The 14,001-nt window shown below is 32.1% G+C and overlaps 2 protein-coding genes across 2 annotated transcripts in view; one reads left to right on the forward strand and one right to left on the reverse strand.

Moving 5' to 3' along the window:
• The window catches only part of LOC134687879 (E3 ubiquitin-protein ligase rnf213-alpha-like), a 144,354-nt gene extending 136,715 nt beyond the window's left edge, over positions 1–7,639 (forward strand). Inside the window, exons 88-92 of the mRNA XM_063548337.1 lie at positions 403–477; positions 985–1,182; positions 3,763–3,852; positions 4,362–4,561; positions 5,304–7,639. Coding sequence (XP_063404407.1) covers positions 403–477; positions 985–1,182; positions 3,763–3,852; positions 4,362–4,561; positions 5,304–5,499 — 759 coding nt within the window. The 3' untranslated portion in view covers positions 5,500–7,639. The remainder of the gene's footprint in view (positions 1–402; positions 478–984; positions 1,183–3,762; positions 3,853–4,361; positions 4,562–5,303) is intronic.
• Positions 7,640–11,241: 3,602 nt separating this feature from the next.
• The window catches only part of LOC134687316 (E3 ubiquitin-protein ligase rnf213-alpha-like), a 78,193-nt gene continuing 75,433 nt past the window's right edge, over positions 11,242–14,001 (reverse strand). The window contains exon 46 of the mRNA XM_063547504.1: positions 11,242–11,553. Within this exon, the coding sequence (XP_063403574.1) occupies positions 11,419–11,553 (135 nt within the window). The 3' untranslated portion in view covers positions 11,242–11,418. The remainder of the gene's footprint in view (positions 11,554–14,001) is intronic.

The following is a 14,001-nucleotide window of genomic DNA, read 5'->3' on the forward strand; positions in this document are numbered from 1 at the left end:
AAAGAAGCAATTGGTTTTTATTATCTCCCCCTTCAATTGAACATTTTACTTGTACTGTTCAAACTAAGAATATCTCATGAAAAATATCAAATTTAGGAAACTGTTCAAAATGAGAATATCTCATGAAAAATATAAAATTTAGGAATAAATCATAAAGCTTGTTGTTGAGAGTTGAGAATGAAAACATGATTTTGAGGATTTTGTACAAATTTGTATGTGTTTTTTTAAATAATATCCCCAAAGACTTTAGCAAAATCATGAATCTTAATATCTCCAAAAATACAATTTTTTCTTAATCCAAAAGAAAAAAATGTACCATTGAAAATAAATAAATCATGTTAATCTTGTTAATCTACAGTACTGGTAGTTAAAATTAAAGTTACTTGATCTTTGTATTTACAGATAGAGACCATCACCTACAGATCAGAATCTACTAATGCTGTGGTCTTCAAAAGTTTATGTCTGAGAGTAAAGCAGGTAAGTACTATCTCAGTGGTCTTGTGGAAGCATGATCACCTCAGGTGTAGGCAGTTATGGGTTTTGTCCCCAACATTGTCAAACTGAAGACTTCATTATTGGTATTTACTGCGTCACCAAAAGCATTCAACATTTATGAACACTACCAAAGACTTGAAACCAGGTAGGAGTTAGAATAATGTGTTGGGTTAGGGTGACTTGTCTTCCCCATTAACTAGCATATAAAAATCCAGCTCAGTATTTTGGGCTTGTACAAAGCAGCGTGCAAATTCTTATAAAATTACATGTCCTTATCCTGATATGCAAGAAAAATTTGCCACTGGACATTTAACAACAATGTTGATCATAGAAAGTGGGGGTAGTTTTGTTTTGGACAACTAGAATTTTATGATTTTCGATGAACAAATGTCATGTTCGTGGAATTTTTAGAAAAGCTGACTAATTACATTCCAATCAAGTAATATTACAGTTTAATTCATAGACAACAATATTTTTTTTTTTAAATAGGAAAGATTAAATCCAGCAGTTCAGAGCCAGATTTGTGGAGAGCTACGTCTTAAATCCTTCCCTGATTTATGTGAGAGTATGGACAAGTTAGATATAGCCATCAGCTTCCTGAAGTCGGTGGGATCAGATCCAGAAAGTTCTTTGAGTGACTTCATGACAAATACATTAAAGATAGAAAATCCATTCCCTAGTCCTAAGGTAGGTTTTAAGATATCTTTAAATTTCAGAAAATCGTATAAGATGTTTTATGAATTTAAATATCCAACAATATCAGTTGAAGGATATACTGCAGGAGGGCTGATATTGATTAAGTACTGATACATTTTGCTATGTACATCATGAAGTTTAACAGATGTCATACAACAAAACAATTTACTGTTACTGCAATAGGATTTGATACTAAATGAGTCTACCTAGAGAATCTAAAGCAGACATTTAAAACTAAGGGAGCTACCATTTGATTTTTATGGGGGGGCTAGGATGAAAAATTTTGTCCTGCCTTTTTTTTTAGCTGTAATCACTGTCCTGCCTTTTTATTTTTCACTCTGTTCGGTCCTGCCTTTTTTTTTTAGTTTATCTTGACTTTTTTTTTGTGAGTGTCTCATCCTGCCTTTTTAGCTCACCTGGCCCAAAGGGCCAAGTGAGCTTTTCTCATCACTTTGCGTCCGGCGTCCGGCGTCGTCGTCCGTCGTCGTCGTCGTCCGGCGTTAACTTTTACAAAAATCTTCTCCTCTGAAACTACTGGGCCAAATTAAATCAAACTTGGCCACAATCATCATTGGGGTATCTAGTTTAAAAATTGTGTCCGGTGACCCGGTCAACCAACCAAGATGGCCGCCATGGCTAAAAATAGAACATAGGGGTAAAATGCAGTTTTTGGCTTATAACTCAAAAACCAAAGCATTTAGAGCAATTCTGACATGGGGTAAAATTGTTTATAAGGTCAAGATCTATCTGCTCTGAAAATTTCAGATGAATAGAACAACCTGTTGTTGGGTTGCTACCCCTAAATTGGTAATTTTAAGGAAATTTTGCTGTTTTTGGTTATTATCTTGAATAATATTATAGATAGAGATAAACTGTAACAGCAATAATGTTCAGCAAAATAAGATTTACAAATAAGTCAACATGACCGAAATGGTCAAATGACCCCTTTAGGAGTTATTGCCCTTTATAGTCAATTTTTAACCATTTTTCGTAAATCTTATTAATCTTTTATAAAAATCTTCTCCTCTGAAACTACTGGGCCAAATTAAACCAAACTTGGCCACAATCATCATTGGGGTATCTAGTTTAAAAATTGTGTCCGGTGACCCGGTCAACCAACCAAGATGGCCGCCATGGCTAAAAATAGAACATAGGGGTAAAATGCAGTTTTTGGCTTATAACTCAAAAACCAAAGCATTTAGAGCAATTCTGACATGGGGTAAAATTGTTTATAAGGTCAAGATCTATCTGCTCTGAAAATTTCAGATGAATAGAACAACCTGTTGTTGGGTTGCTACCCCTAAATTGGTAATTTTATGGAAATTTTGCTGTTTTTGGTTATTATCTTGAATAATATTATAGATAGAGATAAACTGTAAACAGCAATAATGTTCAGCAAAATAAGATTTACAAATAAGTCAACATGACCGAAATGGTCAAATGACCCCTTTAGGAGTTATTGCCCTTTATAGTCAATTTTTAACCATTTTTCGTAAATCTTATTAATCTTTTATAAAAATCTTCTCCTCTGAAACTACTGGGCCAAATTTAACCAAACTTGGCCACAATCATCATTGGGGTATCTAGTTTAAAAATTGTGTCCGTTGACCCGTCAAACCAACCAAGATGGCGACCATGGCTAAAAATAGAACATGGGGTAAAATGCAGTTTTTGTCTTATAACTCAAAAACAAAAGCATTAAGAGCAAAACTGGCATGGGGTTAAATTGTTTATCATGTCATGATCTATCTGCCCTGAAAATTTCAGACAAATCGATAGTCAATTTTTTAACAATTTTCATAAAATTTGTAAATTTTTACCAACACTTTCAACTGAAACTACTGGGCCAATCATTATAGATGGTGATATATGTACGCAGCAAGAATGTTCAGTAAAGTTAGATGATTAGATCTACAAGCACATCACCATCACCAAAACACAATTTTGTCACGAATCCATCTGTGTCCTTTGTTGAATATTCACATATACCAAGGTGAGCGACACAGGCTCTTTAGAGCCTCTAGTTTTTTTACTCAAAACTCCTGTCCTGCCTATTTTTTTCAAATTTCATCCTAGCCCCCCCATAAAAATCAAATGGTAGCTCCCTAAGGACTGCAATATATCGTATATCAGGTTATTTTCCGGGTGTAAAATTTTACGATTTTCATTGAATAAGGTATATGAAATATTTTGGCTGTTATTATTTTGTCAGATTCAAAACTTTTATCAATACCTTTGCATGTGCCGTTTTAAATTGGTAATTTTGTTCTATCCACATAAATAAGTGAAAATTTGCACCCCAGGAAAAAACCCGCTACACAGTATGATGAATGAGCTGATCTTAGGAAAGAAGAAAGGTGATATAAAATCCACCTCTGTTTACCATTTTGACAGTTTATCAAAACCATACATTTTTTATTAGAGAATCCTAAATAGAAATCAAGAAATTCACTGACACAGTTTAAAGCAAGAAATTTCACTGAGGTGAATATTTAGATAGCTGCAAATACATATTATGAAGTTTATAAATTGTTTTAAGAAAATTTCCTCTTTCCATTTAAATTTTTCTAGGCACACCAAGCCACAAGATGTAAGAATACCATGTCACTCTGGATAACATTCGCAATGGAAAGAGCTAAATGCTTAGCTAAATATGATAAGGTTAGTATCAAAAGATCCCTGTGAAATTATTCATGAATATGTTATAAATGCAATCTAAGAAAAGAAAAGATGCAGTATAAATAAAAAGAGATGATGGTACTGGTTGGTATACATCAATATGAAAGTAACAAACAAATTACTTATAGCCTGATTTAAAAATAATTTGGGAATTTGACTGTTGAGAGAGAGTGTTACATTAATGTAATATGCATAACATTTGTTTTTCATTTGTTTTTTTTAGCAGTGTCTATTTTATGAAACCTAGACAACAGCATAGATATTTTAAAGTGCAAGTTGAATTAAAACCATTTAAGACCAGAACTAAAAAAAAATATAACATTAAAAATATGAACAATGCAATTAACAAAGAATCAGTATTTTTCATTTTCTCCGAGTCAAAATTGCAAAGCAACAGGAGTAAAGAATTTGAACTCTTTTGTAACAGATAATTAAATGGTATGGTTAAGATAAATAATTTCAACCTTCATCAAATTAATTCTTGTTTTCAGAAAGCATTTGAAGGAATATCAGAGAATTTCAAGAATGCATTAACAGAAGAACATATCGGCATCATAGAAGATATTTTAAACAAACTTCCTCTAGAACAGATTGATGTTTTGGTTGAGTTATTATTTGAGTGTATTGTTCTTAAAATAGATGTCCCACAGAATATGGATGATGAAGATTATGTTGATATGTCTAAAATATGGTAAGAATAATGTATAATTTTTCAAGTAATAGCTTGTCATCTGTATTTTATATTGCCCCCAACAAACAAAGTTGTGGGGAGGGAAGATATATAAATTGCTCTGTCAGTATGTTAATCAGTTCAAATGCCTTGTCAGCATAGTTCCTTTAAAACAACAATGTAAGGAGGAGTGTTGGGATCCCACAAACATGTTTAACCCCACCACATTCTGTATGTATGTGCCTGTCCGAAGGTAGGAGCCTGCAATTCAGTGGTTGTCGCTAGTTTATGTGTTACATATTTGTATTTCATTCATTTTTCTTATACAAATAAGGTCGTTACTTTTCTCATTTCAATTGTTTTACATTGTCATTTTGGGGCCTTTTATAGCTGACTATCAGTATGGGCTTTGCTCATTGTTGAAGACTGTACTGTGACCAATAGTTGTTAATTTCTGTGTCATTTGGTCTCTTGTGGAGATTTGTCTCATTGGCAATCATACCACAACTTGTTTTTTTTATGTATATGCAGAAATTATGAAACTTTACACAGTTACACACTACCTAAAGATTTGCATAAATGAATATAATCTCAGCCAAAAGTGTATACCAAAATTTAGCAGTGACTATATTTTCAAACTAAGCAGGGCATTGTGACCTCAAATAAATAAAAAAGAATGGTAATTTTGCTGTACAATCTGTATTTTGATTGTTTAAAATGAGAGATGAATCCAATAGGAATAATAAATTTATGTGTCTTCCAGTTTACGTGATACTTTGTTTGGATATCTTGATGCTTGCCCATATGAAGAAGAGGACCTAACAATAGATGGTACTCTAATGACAGCCATTGGTCAGTTACCATCAGAGGATCCCAACAGGATACTGACAGCACAGTCTATAGAAGTCTGGAATCTAATTAATAAAGTGTTTACAAGTAAACAAAGACAAAGACGTTAGATATCATGCTGCTGAAATAGATAAAAAATAGTGTGCTATAGAACAGTTTAAGTTATACGAGAAAAACTGTTTTACTAAAAACTTTTAATTGTTTTTGTTTGTATTTTCATCGGGATTTAATTATGGATTTGCACTGTTTGAGTTCTATCATGAAACCTTTTAACCATATACCTGAGCTTGCAATTAGTTTTATTGTGTGTTTAAAGTTTAAGCTTTATTTATTTCTTCTGCAGAATGATTTGAAGACTATTGTTCATATTTAAGTATTTTATTTTTTTGGCCATGGTATTTTGATCTTGTTCTTTCTTTGATTTATGTTTTTTGCCTGCCTTCTTGTTATTACCTTATTTTTCGTATGATCGAATCAAACCTAGCTATTATGTATGATGCCTTTATACTTTTAAAAATCAAAACATGTGACAAATGTCTACCACACAATTGTTTTACATGGCACATATTTGAATCATATATGTCATATGCTGAACATATGTAAAGTGCATGTGATTAAGTTGTGGACACATTTATGTAAACACAAATTTCAAATATGTAGTGGTAATCAAGTTTAAATATTGTCCAAGCAATGTGTTTGAACTACTTAGAAATATAATATTGGGGTTGCTATGTATACAAATTTTAGACTAATACATGTACTTAAAAATGTGATATATAATGCATAATATGTATCACATATTCACTGTTGTGATGTGATATATATGACCAAAAAAAATGTGTGGAACATTACTTATTTCATTTTGAAATTTGAATACTGACAACTTATTAAGTGCAATATTCTTTATGTATATAGAGAAAATAGTGCCATCATTTTCCCTTCTTTAGAGGATCAATAGAGATAAAGAAATTGTAAATCAAGTTGTAGTCTTGATAATTTTGAATTGTTTGGCTTATCATGCATTGATCTGATTGTTGGCAAGAATTTATTTATTTTGTGTAACACATTTTTTTCTCTCAGCCTGTATCATAAATAATTGTCTTTCATAAGTTTGTGCAATACATATAGACAGTATTAGTTATACTCATTCTGTAAATTTTCATGTCTTATTTTAGAAAAGTATATTTGATTTATTGTTATAATTGATTTTTATATAAAATAGTTGTGACTTTTGTTTGTACATGCATTGCAATCATTATAATATTGTTTCTTAAATTATAATCCAGTTGAAATTTGTAAAGCAACATCCTTAAATACAGATAGCTTTATTTTTTAGTGATTTTTCCCTGCCTTTATTAAAATGTTTGTTTTTACTCACTATATGATAAAGATACTGAAATATTATTTGATTAAGTATTTCCCTTTCAATTTCTATGACAAGGGGCAATAATATTGTTAATTTTCTGTCTTTTCTAGACTAACATCTTTTTACAGAATGTAATGTAGCACTAGAAAAAAAAATCTTGAATAATGTCTTTTTCTGTCTCCTTCAAATATTTTTTGCTTCCTTAGATAATCATTTCTTTGTTTCCGTCCCATTAAAGTATTCTGAGATTAAAATACCCTCGACCTTCTGTGAAACATATATAAATGATGTTTTACTCTAATAACATATAATCCAAATAGACGTATTAATCTATTTTAACCATACCATATTTTGTGCCTATACCTTTAGTAATATTACCTAGGTCAAATATTATTGTTTATCTTTGTAAGTGTATTTTGTGGGAGGAGTCAGTTGTAAGGGGTTGGGTGGAGTCTGTTGTTAAGGGTTGAGAAGACATTGTTGTAAGGAGTTGAGGAGAGTCTGTTGTTAGGGGTTAGGAGGAGTCTCATGTTAGTGGTTGTGGTTGCAGTGGTCTGCTGTAATGTCCATTATTTTTTGGGTAAATAACTTTTATGCATAAAATTACTGTGGCAGGGATTTTATTATCCTTAACTAAGAATTTAATCTGTGTAAAGTAATTCTTGCAAGCTTAAGCCAACAACAATGTAAGAATAATTATTTGGATTCCTGTAAAAGGAATTATTGCAATGTCACATCCTTTCACATTTTTAGCATGCATTAAAAATTCACATAATGATTAATTTCAGAATTTACAGTAAAAATGTACTATTAAATCAAAATTGAAAATGTCGAACATTATTTACTCATGCATGACATATTGTCATGATTATGCATGAAATAATTTCTGGACTATTAAAAAAATGCAATTTTAATTTTTACCATATTGTGAAAAATCCTGTTTAATTCATATAATAAATTTGAAAATACAAGTTTAAATTATTGTGACTATAAACGTGTTACATTTTTCACAATAATAAAAACAATAATTTCTGAATTTATAGTAGTTTATAGTTTATTGATTCATGTTTAATTGATTTTGAGATCATGTTGTAATTTGTTTTCTTATGATTTGTTTTATATATGTTGAGTTGTTATGTTTGTTAACAGTACATGAGTGATTAATTGAACTGTATTAAATAATGCTGAGCTTTAAAAAAAATAAACAGTAAGGATTTTAGTGTCACTTTGCTATTCATTTCGTCCTGAACATTCATGAAATATTTCCCACTGGACGTTAAGCAACAATACTCAATTAATCATCTAGTTATTTGTAACCTCTACAGTGGTCTTGTGTTAGTCTGCTTAATATGAGAATTGGACAGTTGTTGATAAGATCAAAGTCTGGAGCAATCAAATTAAATAAATTAAATTTGCTTGAAGACTCTACTGCATTTTATATGTTCAAAGAAAGAAATTATAAATTTACTACTAAGACGTCAGAATTGTGTCTGAGTATGTTGATTTGTCATTCTGTGGACTGTTACCTTGTGAGCTGGCATTTCATAGAGCAACTCAGCATGTCATCCAGTCAAGTAAGGTAGTCAGCACTTCTGGTCTTGCATGATGTAACATTGTTCTTATAATTTTTGTTCATTTATAGTGATATGAGAGCCAAATGTACATTTTTAATGCACCTACCTAACATACGACTAAATTATGTATCACTGGAAAGCTAAGAATGCGTACTTTCTAAATATCCCAGTCGTCAAAAGAAATTATGGTGCATTTTTTTTTTTAAATTGGGGTCAAAGGTCATGGGTGCAATTTCAATTCAGGGATACTTCCAGTAGAAAAATCGAGTCAAAACAAATGCAAAAACGAAATTATACTATAGGAATACTGTATTACTATTGGAAAAATAAATAATTTCTTTCATTTTGGTTGATTTTAACAGTAACGCATGTTACATAACGTTTTCTCTCGGAGTCTGAAAATCAACCATTAAGTCAAACAAATGTATCTGTAGTCGTCCTTGCATTATTTAAATCTTATAATACCTCTATATCAACTGAATGCACATATTTACATACACATATCTGCAAATTTAATATAAATAATCTGAAACAAAATATTTGAAGCAAGGGGAAAATAAAACATATGACATATTTTTTATTTCATAGAAAAGTCCCATGATGAACTGTACATTAAAATTGAGGAGATGTTTGGTCTCCTATTAGTTTGAAAGCCTGCCAACAGCCTCAAGATCAAAGAACCATTGGGCACATTTGTTTTTATTATTATTGTAGTAAAATAATGTTGAGTCTAGATCACACTGCAATTTCACTTACATCACTAAATCAGATATGATAAGAGTACTAAATAAGTGCTACTAGTATATTTATATCAACAACTACTAGAAGACAATTTTGATATAAAACATTACAAGGAAAATATGATCACTCATTGTACGTCAAACTGTGTTTGATTTTACTTTGGTCAACCACTGTGTATCTTGAGATATCTAATTAATCAATCAACACTTGACAAAGTAGTTTGTACTTTTAATTACGCTAGTGATGACGTTCAGCTATTTTGGAACTAAGTATAACTTTTTTGGTAACTTGTTTCACCAATTTAAATAGAGGACAAATTTATACTAATATTGAACCTTTTATTTGTCTTTCTAATGTTAATATTCCGTTATCGTATAATTAAATGATCGAAACATCGGACCCATGGGATGTTTAATCATTTAGATGTCGGAATATTGCGATATCGCAATATAATAGCTAACTTGTAATCTCATCATTCTTATTGGTCAATATATTCATACAAATACCACTTTCTTGGCATGGGCATATATCAGTACAGCAAAAGTATTGCTCAAAGCAGACACTTGATCTACTACAGATTGATTTTAAAATTGGGAATGGACATGAGGAATGTGTCAAAGAAACAACAAATTAACCAGATCAAAAAGCAGGCAACGGCTGAAGACCACCAATGAGTCGTCAATGCAGCGAGAAACTCCCACACCCAGAGGCGTTCTTCAGCTGGCCCCTACACAAAAAAGTATACTAATTTGAAGGGATAATGGATGTCATATTAAACTTCAAAATAAACACAAGAAATTAAAATAAAAAATCATACAAGACTAACAAAGGCAAGAGGCTCCTGACTAATGGGACAGGCGAAAAAAAAGCGGTAGGGTTAAACATGTTTTTTTAAATCTCAACCCCTGGCCTATACCTATGCAGGAACAGATCAAATCAAGAAGAAAGTCGGATGACATACCAGTAAATATAATTGGCATCAGACCCTTGTTGCCTTTTAGCCAACCAAAGTCATACGGAGAATTTTTATTGTTTCTGTAGTTTATAGGTCGACATTTTCTTGGATAAAGTTTGACCCCCAGAAGAAGAAATAATACCATGTAGAATGTATGCCCCATCTTCAACTTTTCTAATCTCCTTATTAGCAAAATTTCTTTAAAATAGTTATCAAAGGTGTGTCCATATATACGGTGCATTTGTAAAGATAAACCTAAATGAAAAGGAGTAAAAAGGACTAGGATGAAATTTGAAAAAAATAGGCAGGACAGGAGTTTTGAGTTAAAAAAAAAAGGCAGGATGACCCACTTGCAAAAAAAACTGTTTAACTATTTAATCAGTCATTCCCAATTCTTTCGATACACTCGGGCTCGGGATTTTACCACGTTTACGTATGCACATATAATAATCAGGTAAAAGTAGAGCAAGAAAATGTTCATTCATGAAATATTCATGAATGAATGAAAACGCAATCTCACATAGATTTCTTGTGATTTTCTCTTCAGAGTATGGCAGATCCACGAACTAGTGTTTGTGAAATTTTTTAAAATGAAGTTAAATTTATCTGAATCGTCGGTGAACATTAATTTCTTTTTTATTCAAGCTTGTAATCTTTTCAGTCAAAACAGTAGTTACCCAAAATTAAAAAAAAAATCTTCCAAGAATCAGAACTCAAACACTAGTACTACACTATCTCGGAGCAGAATATATTGCGATAATTTGTCAACGCCTAAGGAAAGTAGCAATAGCAAGCTATAGCAAACTTTCCAAAAACTACCTTGACCAAAAACTTTAACCTGAAGAGGGACTAATGGACGGACGGACGGACAGACGAAATGTACAACCAACAGACGAACGGACACACAGACTAGAAAACATAATGCCCCTATACTATTGTAGGTGTGGCATAATACGAAGTTAGACGTTATTTACATAAACAGTGTGTAACGTCACATGATTTAGTCTTGACAATTCAGAGGGGAAAATGATACTCAGTGGTGAATATGAAGATTTGTTCGCCATCATGTGTGAAAGTTTCAACCAATCAAATGTTGATTTCTCTATCAAAATTAAAATGTATGGAATAAAATCATTTAATAAATAGATGAAAAAAATACAAACAATAATACTAGTTTTAAAATAAATTATGTATTACAATTTTACCTATAGCACTTTACATGTTACATTGTGATATAATATAAACTAAAACACTCTCTCAAAACTTTTAAATGTACTGGTTTTGGAAAACTGCACAGTCTAAAAAGTACGAGCTGACTTGGTTGCCTTTACTACTGGTGTCTGTTAATATCTTTTTAAGCATATGCCAGCCTTGTAGGAAAGGTATGCTAAAATCAATTTTTTAAGTCTTTTCTTAAATAATAAATGTTTCTTTCAGCGTTGCAGTTCTGATTGGAATTAGCTACGGAGGGTATATCCTCATGAGCAGGATGAATATCATCTATGTGAACAGAATGCCAAAATCCACACTAAGAAAAAATATCAAATGTTTTATCAAATTGTTAATATCCAAACAAGATTTGAAAAAATGTTACCTTTAAAACAGTTAATTTTGGTTCTAATATGATGTTCTTCTTTAGCTTTAGGTACAAACCCATGTTCTTATTCAAATAGAACATGGGCTGCACATGATTGACGTCACAATTGAAATTGCAACGTCAGATGAATTTTGAACAACGCCAGAGATCAAAAATGGACATTTTTGTTGGCGTTGCACGCTCGGAAATTAATAAAAACATTCCAAAAGTAAGTTTAAATGTTACTGTACTTTTTTATTGATCAACTGCTGATTTTTGTATGACGTTTTTGTTCATCAAATGAAAATGGAGAATTTATAGTGTCTGCTATAGGTCCGCTTTGAAGTACAAAAGTTCAAAATATTCCCATTAGAATTGTAATAATTCTATCATGTCATGCTCTATGCTCATTTTAACATGGGTAGGCATTATATTTGTAAACATTAAATACCTCCCTAACGCTCAGTATTAAGATATTAACAAATATAATGCCTACCCTTGTTAAAATGAGCATACAGCATGGCATAAAAGAATTATTTCTTAATTTTAGTTTCTTGGAATATTTTGTCTTTTTTTTAACCATAATTACCCCATCTTTGACAAATTACAATAATCTATATTTTCACTATGTCCTTTTATTGAGTAGTCTGCTTTGTTGGTCATACTGTCCCTGTGTCGGTATCTATCTATCTTCTTTTTTGTTTTTTTGTTTTAGAGTAAAACATTAGAAAAAGATCAGATACTGACAAACTGTTCCAAATCAAGCATATAAAAGAAGTAAGCAATTAAGACCTTATTTGACCTCTTAATGTTTGGTTTTGTTGTAATGTTTGGTTGCTGTCTTAACTAAATTTACCCTTCTTGTTTTGACACTAACAAGAACACACCAGCGAAATCGCCAGTATTTAGAGCTTGGTTGAAAGTATGTAGAGTGTTGTAGGATGATTTTTTTTTAAATATTTTCTGGAGAATTTCAGAAAAGGTAGCAAAACTGCAAAGGGATTTTCAGGGTGCATGCCCCACCCCTTTTCCATTTTTTTTTATAGGGAATCATTGAAGCATGACTTAAAAAAGCTTGTGCAGGGCCCCCTCTTAGGCAGTCAATTGGCGCCATTTATGAAAAAGTTCTGGATTCCTCACTGAAATGTCATAAGTACTTGGAGACAGGACAATTATGTTAAGCCCTCCCCCTTTTTCAAAAATCCCTTATTTTTTGGTTTTCTATTGAATTCCTTGATTTCTGCCTTTCATGACCATACGTATATTATATTTGCTATTAACTATCAATTCCAAGTTGCTTCTCCACAGTGTTCACTGCTATATCATATAGAGTCTCTATATATTATTAGGAGTATAATCATAACACGAAAATAATTGTCCTTTCCCCAAATAGTTATGAAAATTATGATTTAAAGTTAAAAATGGGAAATCTTGCCTATGTATATATATATATATATTGATATAGACTCGTTTATATTGATATATAAACATGCATATATATACATGTATATGCATGAATTGGTGGATTATTGGCATGTTCCTTTGTGTGTTATTATGAGTTTTTAGTGGGTGCAGGTGTATATTTGTATATGGTGCATTAGCCATCCTTCTATGTATTAGGACTGCGCTGATCTAAAACATACCTATTGAAAGATTGGAAGTCATTGACTAAAAGTCAGTTGGATGACAGAAACAATATCCGGACACATTTTTAGCTCACCTGGCCCGAAGGGCCAAGTGAGCTTTTCTCATCACTTGGCGTCCGGCGTCCGTCGTCGTCGTCGTCGTCCGTCGTCCGTCGTCGTCCGTCGTCGTCCGTCGTCGTTAACTTTTACAAAAATCTTCTCCTCTGAAACTACTGGGCCAAATTGAACCAAACTTGGCCACAATCATCATTGGGGTATCTAGTTTAAAAAATGTGTGGCGTGACCCGGTCAACCAACCAAGATGGCCGCCTCGGCTAAAAATAGAACATAGGGGTAAACTGCAGTTTTTGGCTAATAACTCAAAAACCAAAGCATTTAGAGGAAATCTGACATGGGGTAAAAATGTTTATCAGGTCAAGATCTATCTGCCCTGAAATTTTCAGATGAATCGGTCAACCCGTTGTTGGGTTGCTGCCCCTGAATTGGTAATTTTGTGGAAATTATGCAGTTTTTGGTTGTTATCTTGAATATTATTATAGATAGAGATAAACTGTAAACAGCAATAATGTTTAGTAAAGTAGGATTTACAAATAAGTCAACATGACCGAAATGGTCAGTTGACCCGTTTAGGAGTTATTGCCCTTTATAGTCAATTTTTAACCATTTTTCGTAAATCTTAGTTATCTTTTACAAAAATCTTCTCCTCTGAAACTACTGGGCCAAATTGAACCAAACTTGGCCACAATCATCATTG

The sequence above is a fragment of the Mytilus trossulus genome, chromosome 10 (assembly GCF_036588685.1).
Source record: "Mytilus trossulus isolate FHL-02 chromosome 10, PNRI_Mtr1.1.1.hap1, whole genome shotgun sequence".
Lineage (NCBI taxonomy): Eukaryota > Metazoa > Mollusca > Bivalvia > Mytilida > Mytilidae > Mytilus > Mytilus trossulus.